Genomic DNA, 19,244 nt, shown 5'->3' with positions numbered 1-19,244 from the left:
ATTGAGCTATTTGGTATAAAACAAATATGGTGGTTTGACAGTAGTAATGTATAACGTCGAAGTATGAATGAAATTATTTTCTTTCGAACGAATTAGTGAATGATCTTAATCATACTACGATTACGCTTGAGATTAAGTCTTAAGCATGTACAATTTTTTTGTTTCAATCAGAAAAAAAATTGCGTGATATTTGCCGAGACCCCCCCTCTCTCCAACGTAAGATTAGATGAGATTTGACTCGACCCCCTCCCCCCCTTAAACATCTCACGTAATTTATGGACGCCCCCTTACGGGATATACAATTATTTTGTAGGAAGTTGAGAAGGCAAGTAGGTATGTATGTGTATATGTATGCATGCTAGGACTTAAAGTGGGTATTTATACATACACACCTACATAGACTTTAGAGCAGAATTGTTTTTGCACTTGTAGAAAGAAACTCGTTCACTAGTTCGTCTGTGTATTTGATTTCTTGTAGGAATGTGATGTGCTGTGACATGTGTACATACATAAGTCAAGGTTATTTGGGCATACATGCATATGTGCATATGTATGTATGAAAGGAAGATGATGTTCTTGCGCTTGTGCATTATGGTTTTTCATATACAAATGTACATACATATGTATGTAAATGCTGTCGAATACATAAACTATAAATTGACATACAATATAAGATAAGTATTGATTTATCTTAGACCATTATTTTATTTTTGAATCCAAATACCTCCTATTGACATGTATGTATGTACATATTGCATATTATATTGTCATGTACCATCATTTACATATGTATATACATACATAGTATGTTTATAGTATACGTTCATTCATGTACATATGTATGTATGCATATGTACATACATACAAAACCTTGGTTCACAACGCAGTCGCAGCAGCAAACGCACCGCGCCTTTATCCGTTCCAAATGCACGACTTGACATCAATTCTCGGCTCCAAATAATTTTTTTTTTCAAATTTTTTTTTTCATTTTTTAACGTAATCGAAAAAATTTTCGGTAATAAATTTTACGTATTCGCTAATTATTTCTAAAATAAGAAAATACAGTCCAATCGTGATAGTCCGACACATACGGGACCGACTCGTTGTCGGATTATCAAATATTCCGGACTACCGAAGGTTCCACTCCGTAGATCCCACTTAGGTAAAGAGGTGTTTCACCACGCTCGTATCGCTGAATTATGGCCCATTTATCATTCAGCGTAAGTGTTGTATGTTTACGTTTGTTTGACGTCGATGCCATCACTAAGTAAAACCAAATCAAAAAATAACGACACGAAAAGACAGAAAAAAATCACATCAACACCGTCCGAAATCGCGAGAGAACTGGCGTCGTTCAAATTTAATGACAAATACGTTGTGACCGAGAAACAAAACACAATCCCCCTCTGCTGCTCTGCTACGACTGATCAAAATAAAATAATGCCAATTGCATCCATAGACGTTATGAGGTTGTCGGATTACCGAACGTGTCGGATTAAGAAATGTCGGACTATCACGATTGTACTGTAGTAGAAATTTAATTAGTTTAATGTCGAGGTGAGAAATGTGTTGTGTGTTGAGGTGAAAGATGTGTGGTGTTTTCAATTTTTGTGTGGGCAAAACTCAGTGTGGTGTTCTAAAATCCCTTACTACAAATCTTTCAAATCTCAATTGCACTAAAAAAGGTAACAGTAACATTTGCTCCTTCTCATTCCATTAACATTCTCTGCTGGCACCATTTTCTGTTAGATTCTTAGCCAAGTCACGCACCTCTGTTATCTTTTTATAAATATAAATTATCTAAAGCGTTTACGCCGAGCTGCATTGCATACTTTTAGGGTAAAATAATTGGTGAGAACTGAGCAAAACAAAAATGCAAAAAGCAGCAAACAAGCACAAATAAACAAAAACAAGCATTGCTTTTTCTTTCCCATGAAATTTGTGGAATTGTCGATGGTGAGAAACGCCATTAGAGTATTCATGACGTGTAAATCGATTGCAAGGTAAAATTGGAGATGTTCAGCAAAATTATGCGATGGATCCAGGGATGATAGAAAATCTTGCAATCTTTTCACCATGCGATGGATCTACGCCGCCATAGTCAGACCTATGATTTTCTACGTGGCAATAGTCACGCGGCCGCCGTGTCCGAATGGGTTGGTGCGTGACTACCATTCGGAATTCAGAGAGTGAACGTCGGTTCGAAACTCGGTGAAAGATCAAAAAATTAAGAAAAAGTTTTTTCTAATAGCGGTCACCATTCGGCAGGCAATGGCAAACCTCCGAGTGTATTTCTGCCATGAAAAAGCTCCTCATAAAAAATATCTGCCGTTCGGAGTCGGCTTGAAACTGTAGGTCCCTCCATTTGTGGAACAACATCAAGACTCACACCACAAATAGGAGGAGGAGATCGGCCAAACACCCAAAAAGGGTGTACGCGCCAATTATATTTGTATGTATATATACTAGTCACGACGTTTAACCAACGAGGTTACCTCTTCACATTCATATCCAATCCCAGGCGAGGAGAGTTGGCCTAAGAACAACCAAAGCTCCCATTGGCTCGGGTGCACAGAAAAATCGCAGAAAGTTTGATATTCATGCTGAACTAATCGCTGAGATCTCAGACCGAGGTCGGCTATAAAACACTTGGAAAGAGTTATCTAAAACCAACAACATAAACCAGATCATGGGAAGGTTAGGTTGACCTTGGTGGCTGAAAGCCATCACATAGACCTATTTATTGGTCCTAAGTGGTACCATATGGAGTTTTACCCTTACGTTTCCTTGTAGTAGGATTCTTGTAATAAGCCTGCGACTTTTGCGAATCTAAGTAAGCTGGAGTTCTAACCTCGTGAGGCATTCTAACCTCTCATACTGTAGAGCTCCTAAACATTTCAATCGGGTTCTAGCTTATTCATTGCAAAATCTGCAGCTATCATTGTTTGTAATTCCTGTCTTGTATGCGTGCGCCGCTAACAAATTGTGGCCTGTCAGTATACACATGATTTTCGCGTTTTGCAACTGGTTGGATTATTCTACCTCCTGTCTATCCGCGATGTCATTGTATACCGTATTTTAAGGTTTTAGTATGCCGTTTTCTTATTCGAATTGTCTGTAAACAGCGCTTTTGGCAGTCTCAACTACAATTTCGTTTCCTGCAATGCCCTTATATCTGAGTACTCAATTGATGTGGAGCCGCCTGTCTGTGGCTAGCTTCTCTATGGCTTCCCTGCCCCTAAGAACATGAAATTTAGATGAAATTTCATATGAGTGGATTGCCTTTATTGCCATTCGTACCGCAAAGACTTCTGCTTGAAAAATACCGCAGTGCTTAGGTAGCTTAATTGGTCGCTTGATGTCTAGCTCTGCGCAATAAATCCCTCCACCTACTCCGTCCACCATTTTCGAGCCGTCAGTAAATATATTAAGCGCATTAGCGCTAGGTTTCATACCTCTTTTCCACCCCTCTTCTTCTATTGTTGTTCGGAGTCTCTTCACCCAATTGTATTTTGGAGTCATATAAACCGTATTGGTCCGATAACTCATACCTATCGAGCTACATATGTCCGAATATTTTCAGGTAAATTCACCCCTTGGGTTAAGTCTTGCGACAGATCTAGCTGCTAGACCTTCTGCCGCAGTGTCAATCGATGGTAGCTTGAGTATTCTTTCAAGTGCTGCCATAGGAGTAGTTTTAATTGCCCCTGTAGTGCAGAGTGCACCAAAACGTTGAATACTTTCCATAGGAGTTTTGTGTGTCGTTTTTCTTAATGCAGTCCACCACACTAGAGCACCATAGAGTAATATTGGCTTTACTACAGCTGAGTAGCACACATGCATTATTTATTGAAGGACATATACCCCATGCAACTGCCAGCATTCTTTTGCATGGTGGCCTTTCTCTTCCTCTCCAATACATTATGCTTCCATGATAATTTGCTATCCAAGATTACTCCAAGGTACTTTGCGTGGTCTTTCAGAGTCAGTTCTACGCCATTTAGCTCCGGGAGGAGCCAATTCGGGATCTTGTACCTTCTAGTAAAAAGTATCATATCCGCTTTATTGGCGTTTATCCCCAAGCTTGTCTGAGTCGCCTATTGATGCACTGTTGCGAGTGTATTATTCATTATGTCGCTCACGGTGTCTAGGTATTTGCCTGTCACTACTATGGCTATGTCATCTGCATATGCTATTAGTTTTGATGTCGTGCCTTCAAATTTCGTTAATAGCTCATTAGCTGCGAGTAACCAGAGAAGTGGTGATGAAACGCCACCTTGTGACGTACCGTCCATTAGTGAGTTTAGTTTCGTTCCATGCCGCACGTATTATTCTACAACCTAATGTTGAATGCACCACTAATGTCTAGAAATACTCCTAAAGCGTATTCCTTGTACTCTGGTTACGTAGCACCAACTTTCGTAGACACGCTGCCCCTGCTCCTCTTTCCTTTATTCTCCTTACTTTCCTCAATTCTTCATTTCGACTGGCTTGCGGAAAGTACTTCGCTTGCCTCAACTGACGGCACCTTTATTGTAAAGAGGCTAGCAGTTCGAGTTAACAATTGCTATATTGAGTATATTTCAATTAGATAATTTTCAACATGGTTTGGGTTTTAATTAATATCAATTGATTTCGAAGCTTTTTTTCTGAAACAATAAATATAATTTCGATTTAAAACTTTTTTTTGTACTTCGTCTAATTTTTACTGCCCTTTTGTTTATTTGCGTTCTTTATTTTGCTTTCGATATACGCACATACATACATACATATGACGTTTGTATTTATGATTGTAAATATTTACTTAATTAAGCTGGGCATAGACGGAAGACAAATACGAACAATCGGTTGAAATTTCAACAGATTAATGCGTGTGTGGCGCAGCTGGCAAACCGATAGAAAATTTACAAAAATTTTTGCCAACTTGCAATCGCTTGCGTGTGTGTGGCGAAGTTGTCGATTTTTCTCATTTATTTTGAAATTTTGAAGTGCCACGCGTGTGTGGCAAAATGAGTTTCAACCGATTGTTTGGATTTGTTTTCCGTTTGTGGCCCGCATTAAGCAAGATTGTACTGTCTTCCACTTTTTAATTGTACCGTTAAAATAATAAACAAAACGCGGCGTCGATTGGAAATGAATGCCAGTGTATTAAAAATCGCTCACTTTCAAAGGACAAATAATTATTCTGGAGTGTAGCGGCAGCGCGGTTGCTCCAACATTACGCCAGTGAAGATTAAAGAAATTCAAATTTTATATACATACATACATCCATACATATACACATAAATATACGTATGTGTATGCATATAAGTATGCAAAGAAATATATGTACATACATATGTATCTATGCATGTGAAGTCAAAACCACATTTCAATTTTTATGCATTTTTTAAGCCGTCATGTGTGATAAAAATTCAGTAAACAAATTTAACAAACCAAAATGTAGTATGTAGTATTTTTTTAAAATCACTAACCCTTTTTTGGTTCTGAGTCATACATACATATGTGGACTCACATACATACAGTGACTCACCATCAAAGCAGATATGTGCATGCAACGTCGACTTTGAAACCATTCAATCATAATACAAAAAATTAAAAATTATAGCACATGAAACATCAAATTAAAGTAAATATTTCGTACTTTGTTCTTGTAAAAGAAAGTAAAATACATACATCAATTCACAGAGAAGATATTAAAGTTCTCAAAATACAAAATTCGTTCCACACAACTAACCGGAAAGTCACAAAAAGTACGATTTTTCAAGTAACGAGACTTTCGATTGTTGTGAAATTTCGCTTGACTCTTCTGTTTTAAACATCAACAGTTATTTATCAGTCTTTGAGAAAACAACACATTAATATGTCGCCCTTACGTACTCAAGCTTATATATTTTCAATTTCTTCTGTTATTACAGCAGCTTTCCTAACCCTTCTTAAATCGATGTACCTATTATTTGACGCCATCGAAGTCATGCAACGGCGGGTCTTAGAAACGAGTTGCTTCGACGGGGTCGGGCTAAAAGGTAGTAAATGATTTCGTTTGAGGCAACAATGAAGAGTTGTTTACCAGCATGGATCAATTCTGGACAGTTGAAAGTTTGACCTGCAAATTAGCCAAAACCGTATTTTGCCAATGTAACGCGAATCTGTTCTGCCACTCCCGCAAGAAGGATGAGTATATGTACATATGTAGCTGACAATAATTACAGGGTCCGGCACTCGAAGTGTAACCAATTAAAAAGGCCATAAATATAGTTTGGAAAATTACTTTTATTCAATCCAAAGTAAAAAAAAATCGTGAAAATAATACAAAATTAAGAATCAATTTACTTTTGCTCAATATGACCACCTTTTGCCTTGACTATGGCCTTGAGACGGTCCAGAAACGAGTCGCAAGCTGCCCGAATGTGACCTGCAGGTATTTGGCCCACTCGCGGATTCACGTCCGGTGAATTTGAGAGTCATTGTGTGGACGTTATGAAGTTCGGACTGTTTTTTAGCTATTCTTGGTTCACTCGAGCTTCAGAAAACACAATACTCGAAAATAGAACCTTTTCGGCCAAACGAAGGAACTCCTTCACTCTCTCAAGTTTGACTTGTTGCTACTTTGGTGTGAGATCATGCGCCGTTTGGATCTTGTAAGGCTTGACTTTGAGATAATTTTTCAATATGCGTCGGATGCGGCGGTCATATATTTTCAGTTCTTTTGCCATTTGATTGGCACTTTGTCTGGGATTTCGCTCAAATCGCTTCCTCGCTTTTTTAATCATTTCACGTGACGTTGCAGTCTTTTGATGACCACCTCCATGACGTTTCGCGATCCTACCAGTATCATTGTAACGAGTAATGGTGGGATAAATAAAAACTTTATTTACTTTAAGGTGCTCGAGCTCACGAACAATCGCTGGTTGTGGTTTTCCAGTCAAAATAATGCAATAACACTAGTATGTTTGAAATCCATTACTGATTTCTTTTTTTCGCGTTTACTATTAGCAAAATGCTTCCACGCGCTTGTAAACAATACTTTAAACTATTATTTAGCCAACTAACAGACAGCTGATATTCCTGCATCAGCTGCGCGAGCGGTCTGAAGCTGGTTACACTTCGAGTGCCGGACCCTGTACTGTAGAAGCTTCAGCAATAATGACTAACTCTATCGATATTCAACTTTATTAAGGAAATGAAGAACGACTCTGGGTCGTTTGAATACAAACTCTGTAGACTTTGTCCAATCACAGCTTTCAATCACATTCTCAACTTTATTAAATTCGCTGGTTCAGTTTATCAGTCATCTGCGGATTTTGGCTTCAAAACGACTCTTAGTTGTTAGTTCAACATTGAATCTCTTCACCGCTATGTTAACTTATGGCGGGTCTCACGAGACAGTAAAAGCTCTTCTCACTTGAAATATATAGCAATTGATTTATGAATACAGCACTTACGGCATCATGCCGTGTGGATATTCCGATAAATCTGTTCAGATGGGGTGCCGATTTGCAGTGGATGAATTTCGTGTTCACCACGACCAAAACTAGGCATAGACTATGTAGATTTGATACTTTTTCTAAAGGCTTTTTCCAAGACGAAGGCGCAGGCTGGCAGGTGAGCTGGACTACAGAAGATCTAAGACTCTTGGATCCGCTCGAGGTTTTGTCTTGAAATGTATATATAGTTAACTTAACAATATAGTTAACTTGGCAAGAATAGTGGATTTTATTCCCGCCGTCATTCCCTAGAAAATACTACTTGTTAGCTGCGTGAACTTCCGTAACCCACTTTAGGTTACTTTAGGCGTCCAGATTTGACGCCGCCCAGCGTTAATATTTATTTTTGACGCACGGAGTGTCCCTGTTTAGATATACATATGTTTACCGATTAAGAACATTTTTGTTTCTTATTTACCAAAATTTAACGCTATTAACAAGCTGACTTGTTGCCGTGGAAGGCTTTGCATTGACCTTCATTACTTACCAGTTGGAGAAGATCAAGCTGACATAAACAATCAGACCATTGACACTCGTTCTGTCGGATTAGACTTTTCCTCAATGAGTTTTATCTTTCCAGTTTCTTTAGAGGAAGACGTGCGCTTTAGCCTTTCTACCTGTTCGAGCCGATGAACGAATAAGGGATAGACAACAGCTCCATTTCACTGCGCGCACAGCGACTTTGCAATCTAACAGATAACAATAAAATTCTATCTTAAGCAGCTTAAAAGCTTACTCGGTGATCGGTACTACCTTAATCCACAAAGAATGCAATTGCAGATTGCAATAAATAAATGGATTCCGTGGAAATGGGGCCCTCAGAGTGAGGAATTTATACTTATTGGGGGTACAACTTCGGCCCCACCGTTTTTACAAAAGTCCTTTATAGCTACCGTTAATTGACGATGAATGACAACGTGATTATCGAGAAATAACGATCAACATTGCCTTCAGCTGCCACACCTGCACATCTTCGCTTTAATTGATCACTCCCCACCCTTTGTTTACAAGTCTCGGAATCATAGCACGTTTCTTGCAATATGAGTCACTCATTCCTACGACGCCACTCCAAAAGTTACTTTCGATAAAAACGAATAAAACACAAATCGAACGTGTCATCCATTTCAAACTGCCACTATAACTAAAGAAAGATAGGTCCCCGCTTTCCAGATATATAAATATAACGACGCAATTTTATAACCAAATGCACGAAATTCAATTGCCACATCCCGTTCACCTCAGAAAGGAGAAATGGCAATTGTATTAACCAATCACTGTTGGAGTTCTTAGGCAGCCCGATGCAGCTTGGCTATTATGGATCCACGTAAACACCTGCTTATTCAATCATTATTCACAAAGTAGTCCATGACCTTGCACAATGTACCCTAGGCTTGAATACCGATTATAGGGTATTTCATACTGCTACAACTGGATTGAAAGAAATTTAAAGCTCTACAGTGGCTTACAGCCAAAGTAAAGCAGTAAAATTTTTAAACTCAATCCTCTGTGGCACGCTGCGTACAAACTTTGCACATTCACCTGTACTTATTGCGCGCCACTAGTGAATTAAAGCATTTTTCAGGGCTATTTCCCATGTTATGCTGTATTCCTTTATCGTACGTTTTTAAATGAGCAACATGTGCTTTATGAGGTTTAGATCTGGAGACTGTGCACGCCAATCTAACCAAACAATATTGTTGTCTCTAAACCAGCGCATCGTAGTCGCTTAATTGTGACAAGCAACACTGTCTGGTTGGAATTAACTCTATCTAAATTAGTTTCACCGAAAATGCGCGTTAACGAAGGCAAAAGTACAGTTTCTAATACATTTGTGTACTTTTGACTGCCCACGTGACCCCCGCAAAATGAACATTTTGCCGACACCATGAGCACCCATACAGCCCCAGATAATAATGCTGCCTCCCCCATGCTTAGCAGTGGGTACCACGCAATCTGGATGGTATTCCTCGGCAACCCGTCGAATCACGAATGTCACACCAGATATTCCAATTACCTGTAGAAAAGGGAAACAAATTCTTTGAATAAGATTTGTGTTAATTCCTCGAAATTGGACTAAGGTATGAAACTATGGTTGTTGGTATTTAAAATGATGTAAACTAAGCCCCCTTCGAAGTTTGATCCATCAGACCACAGAACATTCGACCAGTCTTTCCCGTAAAATATTGGTATCGGAGAGCCCATTCTAAACGACTTTTCCGAAACCGGTTTCCAGAAGCCTTATTCTAGCTATTCGCGTACTAACGGATTTTCTAATTTCTTCCGACAGGGCAGATACAAGGATAAAAGAGTATTTTTTACGACCCTTGAAAGACTCGCGTATAAATTTTCGATCTTTCTGTATTTTTTTCTAGTAAGGCGTTTTCTTCCACTTTTTGATTTAGTATGGTCGGGTTTTGGCTCCGCAAATCGCTTAATAACACATTCGACTGCGCGCCGCGAACATCCCACCAAATGGGCAGTCTCAACCTGGGACTTCTCTTCCTCACTTAAAGCTTTGATCGTCACTCTTTTGCCGTAACAAAGTTCACTTCTTTTAGGCATTTTGATATAAATAAATTATTTATATCCGCTTGATAATTTTGCACTAAATATTATTCCAAATTTAAAATGCCAAAACATTCAATATTAAAAATACAACTTTTTAGACTCTACCCACCAAGCGTGCCGAAGTTTTAGCCATTATAAAAATTATTGTTGTAATCAAAGGTTAAACACACTAGACACATTTGCAAAAATCAGCGGTCACTTTCGTAGCCGCATTTGAAATTACTTGTATTTTAGTGGGGTGTCTCATACATTTGGCTATATACTATAAAATGTTCAGAAAACATAGCACAAACTAAAAAGTCAATTCCTCTTTGAAACTGACTTCAGCAACTTCTTAGTGAAGGGTGATCAAATTGGAGGTACTTTTTCCAATAAGGTTCTTTTTGATAGATCTCGCGTGACTGCTGTCAAACTAAATACATAATTTTTTCAGTATTCATTGAAATTTCCTCATGAAAACGTCTCAGTAACGTTTATATATCGTACAATTGTCTTACAAAAACCGACGCTGTGCAAAAAGTGTTCATCGCGCGCTCTTCTTCTTCTTAATTGGCGCTATAACCGCTTACGCGATTTTGGCCGAGTTTAACAAAGCGCGCCAGTCGTTTCTTTCTCGTGCTAACCGGCGCCAGTTGGACACACCAAGTGAAGCCAAGTCCTTCTCCAAGTCCTCCAAGAGTTAGCATAAGTAATTAAATATAATTCTTTCCAACGCAGAGGAGGCCCTCCTCTTCCTCTACTACCACCAGCTGGTACCGCATCGAATACTTTCAGTGCCGGAGCGTTTGTATCCATTCGGACGACATGACCCAGCCAACGTAGCCGCTGGATCTTTATTCGCTGCGCTATGTCTATGTCGTCGTAAAGCTCATACAGCTCATCGTTCCATCGTCTGCGATATTCGCCGTTGCCAACGTGCAAAGGTCCAAAAATCTTGCGCAGAATCTTTCTCTCAAACACTCCAAGCGTCGCTTCATCGGATGTTGTCATCGTCCACGCTTCTGCGCCGTATGTTAGGACGGGCATGATGAGAGTCTTGTAGAGTGTTAGTTTTGTTCGTCGAGAGAGGACTTTACTACTCAATTGCCTACTTAGTCCAAAGTAGCACTTGTTGGCAAGAGAGATTCTACGTTGGATTTCAAGGCTGACATTGTTATCGGTGTTAATGCTGGTTCCTAAATAAACGAAGTCTTTTATAACCTCGAAATTGTAACTGTCAACAGTGACGTGGGTGCCGATACGCGAGTGCGCCAACTGTTTGTTTGATGACAGGAGGTACTTCGTTTTGTCCTCGTTCACCACCAGACCCATTCGCTTTGCCTCTTTATCCAGCTTGGAGAAGGCAGAACTAACAGCGCGGTTGTTAAGGCCGATGATGTCAATATCATCGACATACGCCAACAATAGAGTAAGATTAAGTTAGAATTAAGAGTAGGTATAATATAGGAATAGGTATATACGTATATAGGGTGATCATGAACTAAGTATAGTAGGATGTAACATTATAATATAACTATATCCATTGAAAACAATCGTTTGGTGCAGCTTATGGGCTGGATGAATCATCGGTGAAGTATTAATTAAATTTGAATAAACCAGCTTTGATTGAGGCATTGGATGCCAACATTACTAAAGTTATTCACGAGATACCGACCGAAGTCCTCCAGCGAGTCATTTAAAATTGGTGTTTACGGATGGCCGAATTACGGCGTAGTTGCGGTCAACATTTGAAAGGGATTAACATAAAAAATAAAATTTCATGAATGGTTCTACCCAAAAATAATAAAGATTGTCCAATCAATTTGAATTTTATTGTTTTATTTCAATTTAAAATCCGATGGCTCTAAATTGATCACCCTTTACATTCAGAAGATATTTTTTATCATTTCTCTGTTATCGTGTTTTTAGAATCAGATTGGTTCGATGCCCATATTTTCGAAACTCTTTATTTAAAGTCAGCCACAGGTTCTTAACAACATTTAAATTTGGCGATGGCGCTGGAGTTTGAACAATGTGCGGCAATATGTAACGTTGTGAGGTTAACAGTAAATGCGTGGGCATCATTTTGGCTCTGACTACATATACATATACATATGTATAATATTTGCGTATATGAAGGTTTTGTTTCGTACGGGCAGTATAATTTGTTCCCTCTTCAAAATACATACATATGTACATAAATTTATGAAATTAAGTTATAACAGTATAAAAGTTGTTGGTGTAATATATTTGCAAGATTTTAACTTAACCCTCTGTTGAGCACCCGGGTGTGGTCAGACTGGCTTTTTCGATGTGGGTCGTGAAATTAACATATTTCTATTATAGCTGACGACTTGTCCTTCCTAAAATTTAATTTTCTACCGATTTATGGATATAACCTTTTAAAAAGGATCCTCAAACAGGACAAAAAAGGCCAGACCCGGGAGCCCAACTGAAGGTTTTAAAAAAGGTGTCCAACGGAAGGTTAATATTGCCATTAGTGATTACTGCATCATTTTGGCTGTGAGCCACTGTACAGTGGCGTTTATTTCACTCGTAAACAATCTGCTGATTGGTTAACAATTTTTGGCGCGGCAGCAACTTCAATTTGAGTAAATACAAAACGATAACACAGCTGAACTGCAACAATCATCCTCTTGAAACTTATCATAAACAAACAGCGCAATTCACTTATACAGTAACAAGCAAAATCAACAAAATACAAACAATGTCTCTCGAATCTGAGAACGTAATGAAGTTTAATAATAAAAAACAGAAAAAAACAAATAAAACAAAAACGCACAGCATTCAAGAGCGCTCAGATCGCCAGTAGAAACTTACACAAACCCAACAATTAGTTGCATTTTTGCTTTCGAATTTCAAGCACTGGTGCGCCGCCGGCCGCGAATTGCATAGTTCTCCGTCGGTCTAGGTCTAAGTCAATGTCAGTGAGTGATCGCTAGTTGCGGTTTTTGTTGTTGGACCAGTGATTAACAACTCGTGTGCGGGGGTGGTTCAGGCGAGAAGTCACTAGTGGAACAAAAAAAAAAAAACGCAGAGGTGTGGTGGTATTTGATTAAAGTCTTTTAAGACGTCGTCTATGAAACTCTGTAATCGAAGCCTTCCACTCGATCTGTAATTCTATGAAAGTGAAACATGTGGGAAAAAAAACCAAATTCTTTGAAGAATGTAACGCGGTCAGCGAAAATTATGAATTAAGAGTGGTTGCTTGAATTTCCAAAAGTGCAGTTATTTAAAAACCAATGCTCCGTTGTGTCTCACTGCTCTGCTACTACTACTTGTATATGTATGTATGCGTTCATCAGCATGGCTTGCAGGCGGCAAAATGAAAAGTGTTGAAATATTTAGACATATAGAAGAAGTACGTGCTTTTGTTGTTGTTTACCTGCACCAAACAAATGATATAAGTGAATTGTTGGATACGCAGAGATTTAGCGACGATGCTAGCGCCGACGTTGGCGAAAACATCGACGTCACTGATAAGCGCAAAAAATTATTGCAAAAGCTTTCTACTAACGCCTATGACGAATTTGTGATCTTTGAGCAAACGCCAAAAGCAATAGTGAATACAGCAACAAGAAATTACTCGTCTTATAAGAAAAGTGCGTTTGTGTATTCCTCCGTCTAATATTTGTTTATAATATACTTATACATATGTACGTGCATACTGGTGTACTAGCATATTTTTCTGTAAATCTTTTGTATTAAATAACTGTTCTATTGTTTATTTATTTATTTTTGTTGTTATTATTTAAAATACGTTTTTTCTATATATTAATTTATTTATTTGTATTTTTTTCTTTCATTCTTTTCTTTTCCTCTGCTCCACCTTCTCCAATCAACCGCCTGGTTTTCCTACCGTACCTTCGTCCCCGTGTTTATCCTATGTTTTAGATGAGCGCAAAAAGTCATCGTTGCCCACCATACCAACCATATCCTATACGGTCGGCAATCGTGATACCCTGACTTCGGTGGCCGCACGCTTCGACACCACACCTTCAGAGTTGACACACATCAATCGTTTGAACAGTTCATTCATCTATCCGGGCCAACAGTTGCTGGTACCGGATAAAAGTGCGGCAGCCAAGAGTGATTCTGTTAGCGGCAGTGCGACTGGTATCGACGAGAAGGGCTCCAACGCCAGCATTTCGGGCAAATCGAGCCCCATCGAACGCAAGTTATCATCTACCGACGAGCAGAATGATGAGAACGGTGAGTTGCAAAGCTTAAAAATAAAAATTAACAAAATAAAAGAATTGAAGAAAATTCTATTAACCAACATCAGGAAATATGAAGCTGCAAATAAACAAAGGCTTAGAAATGTTTTAATCGCATTTTTAAGATCAGAAGCGGTAAGCGGTAAATCCCCTACTTCGAACCAAGCCTTCTTACATACATGCCTTCATACATTATTGAATATACGTACATATGTGCAAGTATACATTTATAATTATTTCTAAAATTATTCAATTTCGATTTGAACAGGAAATCCCATTTCCAGGCAGTGTTCAGTCCATGTGGTTTATTAGCTGAGTCCCTGAGTCAATAATTCATTTCAAAATCTGAGGTGAATTATGAAGATTATCTCAGTTTTTTAAGCCTTTTTTTTGGAAACAGCTCACAATTTTGATTCTCTAATCCTCGTACGCAGCCGCCGTAGCCGAATGGGTTAGTGCGTGACTACCATTCGGAATTCAGAGAAAAGATAGGTTCAAATCTCGGTGAAACACCAAAATAAAGAAGAACGTTTTTTTAACAGCGGTCGCCCCTCGGCAGGCAATGGCAAACATCCCGGTGTATTTCTGCCATGAAAAAGCTCCGAAGCCGCCTTCGAAGTCGGCTTAAAACTATAGGTCCCTCGATTTGTGGAAAAACATCAAGACGCACCTCACAAATAGGAGGAGGAGCTCGGCCAAGCACCGTAAAAGAGTGTAAGCGTCAATTATATATATATATATATATATATATATACATAGGTATATATATACAAGGTGGCGCAAAAGTAACCTTGCGATGTTTTTTGGCTGTAATTTAAAAAAAAAAAAAAACTTTGATTCTTTTTGAGGATTATTTTTATTTGGTCTTTTATTTTTTTTTTTACATCAAGCCGAGAATATGATGTCATGTAAATGGCCGCCGCCACAGTTGATTGCCATTTGAGCCCTTTTTATGGCATTTTCCATCACTTTGGCCAAAACTTCCAGCGATAGGTCCTCACATTCTTGACGGATATTGTCTTTAAGAGCTGCAAGAGTCTGAAGCTTGTTGACATAAACCCGCGACTTCAAAAAGCCCCACGAAAAGAAGTATGGACCGGTCAAATCAGGCGATCTTGCTGGCCAGTTTAAATCGCCAAAACGGGAGATTAGGCGCCCGGGAAATGCATCCTTCAGCATATCGGTTGTGGCACGTTCAGTGTGTGCCGTTGCACCGTCCTGTTGGAACCACATGTTTTCCAATCCCAATTCATCAAGTTGCGGCAAAAAGAACTCGTTGATCATTGCTCTGTAGCGCTCACCATTCACAGTAACCGTTTGGCCCGCGACATCTTCGAAGAAAAAAGGTCCGATGACTCCTCCAGCGAAAACAGCACACCAAACAGTGACTTTGAGCGGGTGTAATGGCTCTTCATGGGTTAGACGCGGATTTTCAGTGCCCCAGAAGCGTAAATTTTGCTTATTTACGTACCCGCTAAGATGGAAATGGGCCTCATCACTCATGATTATTTTTGATGAAAAATTATCTTCCTCTTGGTGGTGATTAAGGATGGCTTGAGGGTATGTTAGACGCGATTGGCGGTCAGCAGCTAACAGCTGATGCACCGTCTGGACTTTGTACGGAAACATCTTCAAATCTTGTACTAAAATTCGCTGTAAAGACCGTCGACTGATACCCATTTGCGTGACACGTCGTCTGGTCGATGTCGGCGCTTCTATGATATCTACAGCAGCAATATTCTCTGCAGAACGGCTACTCCGGGGTCTGCCACGTCTGGCAGCATCTCGTGTTGTACCAGTCTCTTCGAGGCGAGCGGCTAAACGTCGCAGTGTTTCACCAGTAGGCGTTGGACGGCGAGGAAATCTGCGACGAAATTCACGTTGTGCCAAAGTCACCGACCGATTATTGGTCAAATAAATAGTCAGCAATATTCCGCGTTCTGGAGCAGTGTAGCGTAACATTGTTTATTAACGTGTATTTCGCATGTGTTTACTACACAAATGTCAAAACAAAACTGACATTAGGGGCCAATCGCAAAATTTATAGCATTTTCTGATAGGAGGATTACTTTAGTGCCACCTCTTACATATATCGTTCTCTTGCATACCTCATCTACAATTTTATTCTAGCATTCGTGCAGAGAATATCTTTGCCCACATTTAATTAGCCAATAACTAAATTTTTGTGCTTTGTCAGCATTTGCTCTCAAGGAGAAAACTATCCCAGAACTTCCATATTTCAAGCGCGCAACTCACAAAAGCGGTAAAACAAATGCAACATTGCAAATTTTACCTTGATTTAAGTATAGAGGAAAATTGTTTTTATGTTAACATTTTTTAAATTTGGCTTTTTATTTGTTTAGAATAGTATAGAACAAAAGCAAATTTGCACTTAGACCTTGAGATCTTTTGTACGCTCTACACATGCATAATATCTCATCCTAACCCAGTTCCCTAAATAAACCTAGGATTGGGTGACCGTGTTTGACATTGCATTTGCGAAGCAAGTACAGTTGTGTCTCCGGAGATAGGTCGCACAAACGACAAGACATGATTAAGTCTCATTTCATTACACCTTCCCAAAAAAAAAAACACTTAGCGGGTCAGAGCTCCACAGCTGTGTGGTATCTTATATCTGTTCGCTTCTAGACTATTCCTTAACGACCAGGAAGATCTCAGGTCCTATTAGTTTAAATTCGCAGCCTCTATATCCAAAGCATCTTCTACCTTGTCCCCAGGTATGCCCAGTGCCCAAGGCAAGTTGCGCATAGCTCCCGTAATTCACATACATTTTTTTTGTCGGGACAACTAGCAAGTACAGCACTCAGACACCATTAAGTCCATTGTACTGCACTCGACTTCCCGTTTTAATTTTCTTTAAAAAAGTGGCCCGCCGTTTTGTACTTCTCTCCACATGCTGGGAGAGAGCTGGGCAGAGTGCACCATCTGAGATTCCTGCCTTTTCCATAGAAAGTGGGCCGCCATCAATCCAACCAGGTGTTACAATGCCTTCTGCTTAATGACAGGAGGGTCTGCGACAGCCGGTCGGAAATGACAGGTAATATCAGTTTTGTCCTAGCCCTAACATTTTATTTGTGATCGATGAATTCTAACTCATAAATATGAGTTTAATAAAGAGTGAACACAGTTTAAGAGTGGTTTTAGTTACCAGAGAAGGCTTAGGATGATTTGTTGCAGCTTTACGGAAAAGAACCAAGTTCATTGCGCTAGGAAAATACTATTTGGTTCATAGTATGTAATCAGTTTTGATCGACTCCGTTATCAGTTAATCCCATTACTGAATTGGTAAAATGTTTTTCTGGCTAATAACTATGGCAATATGCAATTTTCTTGACCCACTAGGAACCGAATGAATGCTGTAGCTCTTCTTTACGTTTCTCTTAATTTTTATTAAGTAAAAAACTTCTAAGGACGAATTTACGATTGATATCAAACCCATTTTAAACAAATTAAAAGATAACAACCCTTGAAATTATTTTTTATTATGCAAGTTGGTATATTAAACATAATTTATGTATATTAGGCCGGGTCGATTTATGGGGGGGTCGAACTTTTTAGTTTCTTTTCTCATGTAAAGGCGAAAAATGGTGATATTTTGAAATGATTGTATGGGGAACCCCCCAGGGGAGTTCCAGGGGGTGTGCCACTGGCATGGGTGGATCGGCCGTCCAAAGTTAGTGGGGGTCGGTCATACATTTGGACTCGATTGGAGCACTCTAAATGGGTCAAAGTGGGATTTTTCGTTCGACCCAAATTGGGGGACATCAGAATTCGTTTTAGAGGTATGGTTCCCTCGGCAAATTTCTTATTTTGATCCCTAGAATACGATTTTCACAGAGCAATGAGCGATTTTTAAATCGACCCGCCCTAATGTATATATATAGTGTCTCTATGAACATTTATGAAATAAATACGCGATTTATAAATAGGTCTTTCACTGCTGCAAAAATAGAAACAATTAGTGCTCATGTGTTTTCATTGGCTTTTGATGCAGTACTGGCGATAGTTGCAAAATTTTCCGTGGTAATTAGTTTAAATTGGTAGCGTTTTATTGGCACAAATAGACTGCTGGCTATCAGTACCATGCGGTATGGAAATAAGTGGAACAGTTAAAGTAATTGACTTTCAAAATTAATGCTCTAAGGCATCCTTGCCCGTAAGAGGGTTAATTTTTATCATTAAAAAATTGTTCAATCAAATTTCCACAACCTGTCGCACGTTTCCTACAAAATATTGAGATTATAACTTATTTATGTTAAATAAATTGTGCATTAGAAAGTGTAAAATAACTTTTTTACTTGCAATTAGTTGTTAATATTATTATTTAAGCCTAGATTTATTTATGATTCTTAGAGTTTTTGTTAGAAAATGTTTTAATTATTTACTCAAAAAATTCTAATTTGTACGCCATGCACAGATCAAAGTCCAAAAAATAAACAAAGACTTTTAATAAGCTTAATGATGTGAATAATGTTCCGCACAATTTATTGACCAAATGCTCGAAAAGTATTAAGATATTCCAAAATTATTTCCAATTAAAAAGTTCTTCTAAATACATATATTGCTATACATACACTTAAATAAGTAAAATAACTACAGTCGAACTTCCATATAGTGAACTCGCACGGGACCTGAAAATCACTTCACTATATAGAAACTTCATTATAAAGAAACATTGATTTTTTATGTAATTTTATTTAAAATAATCAGTGAGTTTGGTTTGAATTACAGTCTTCCATTTTTCATTTTCAATAAAAGCTTCCAAATCATGTAGAGAGTTGAAAACATTAATCGGCACGTCACTCCTGATTTCCACAAAGGTTCTAATTACGCTAATGGATGAAGCAGCTTGTATCAACGTAGGTAATGCCTCCTCAGTTTCTGCCAATTCTTCAACGGTCAAATCGTATTCATCGTTATCTGAAATAATATTTACATATTAAATTTTTGT

The 19,244-nt window shown here is 38.7% G+C and overlaps 1 protein-coding gene across 8 annotated transcripts in view; it reads left to right on the top strand.

Moving 5' to 3' along the window:
- Positions 1 to 19,244, top strand: part of LOC128871750 (TLD domain-containing protein 2) — a 319,890-nt gene that overhangs the window by 169,658 nt on the left and 130,988 nt on the right. For all 8 annotated transcript variants that reach the window (XM_054113786.1, XM_054113785.1, XM_054113783.1 and 5 more), the window contains one exon: positions 13,950 to 14,267. In XM_054113786.1, coding sequence (XP_053969761.1) covers positions 13,950 to 14,267 — 318 coding nt within the window. The remainder of the gene's footprint in view (positions 1 to 13,949; positions 14,268 to 19,244) is intronic.

The sequence above is a fragment of the Anastrepha ludens genome, chromosome 2, assembly GCF_028408465.1.
Source record: "Anastrepha ludens isolate Willacy chromosome 2, idAnaLude1.1, whole genome shotgun sequence".
Taxonomy (NCBI): Eukaryota; Metazoa; Arthropoda; class Insecta; order Diptera; family Tephritidae; genus Anastrepha; species Anastrepha ludens.
This window is presented reverse-complemented; position numbering and strand designations above follow the sequence as displayed.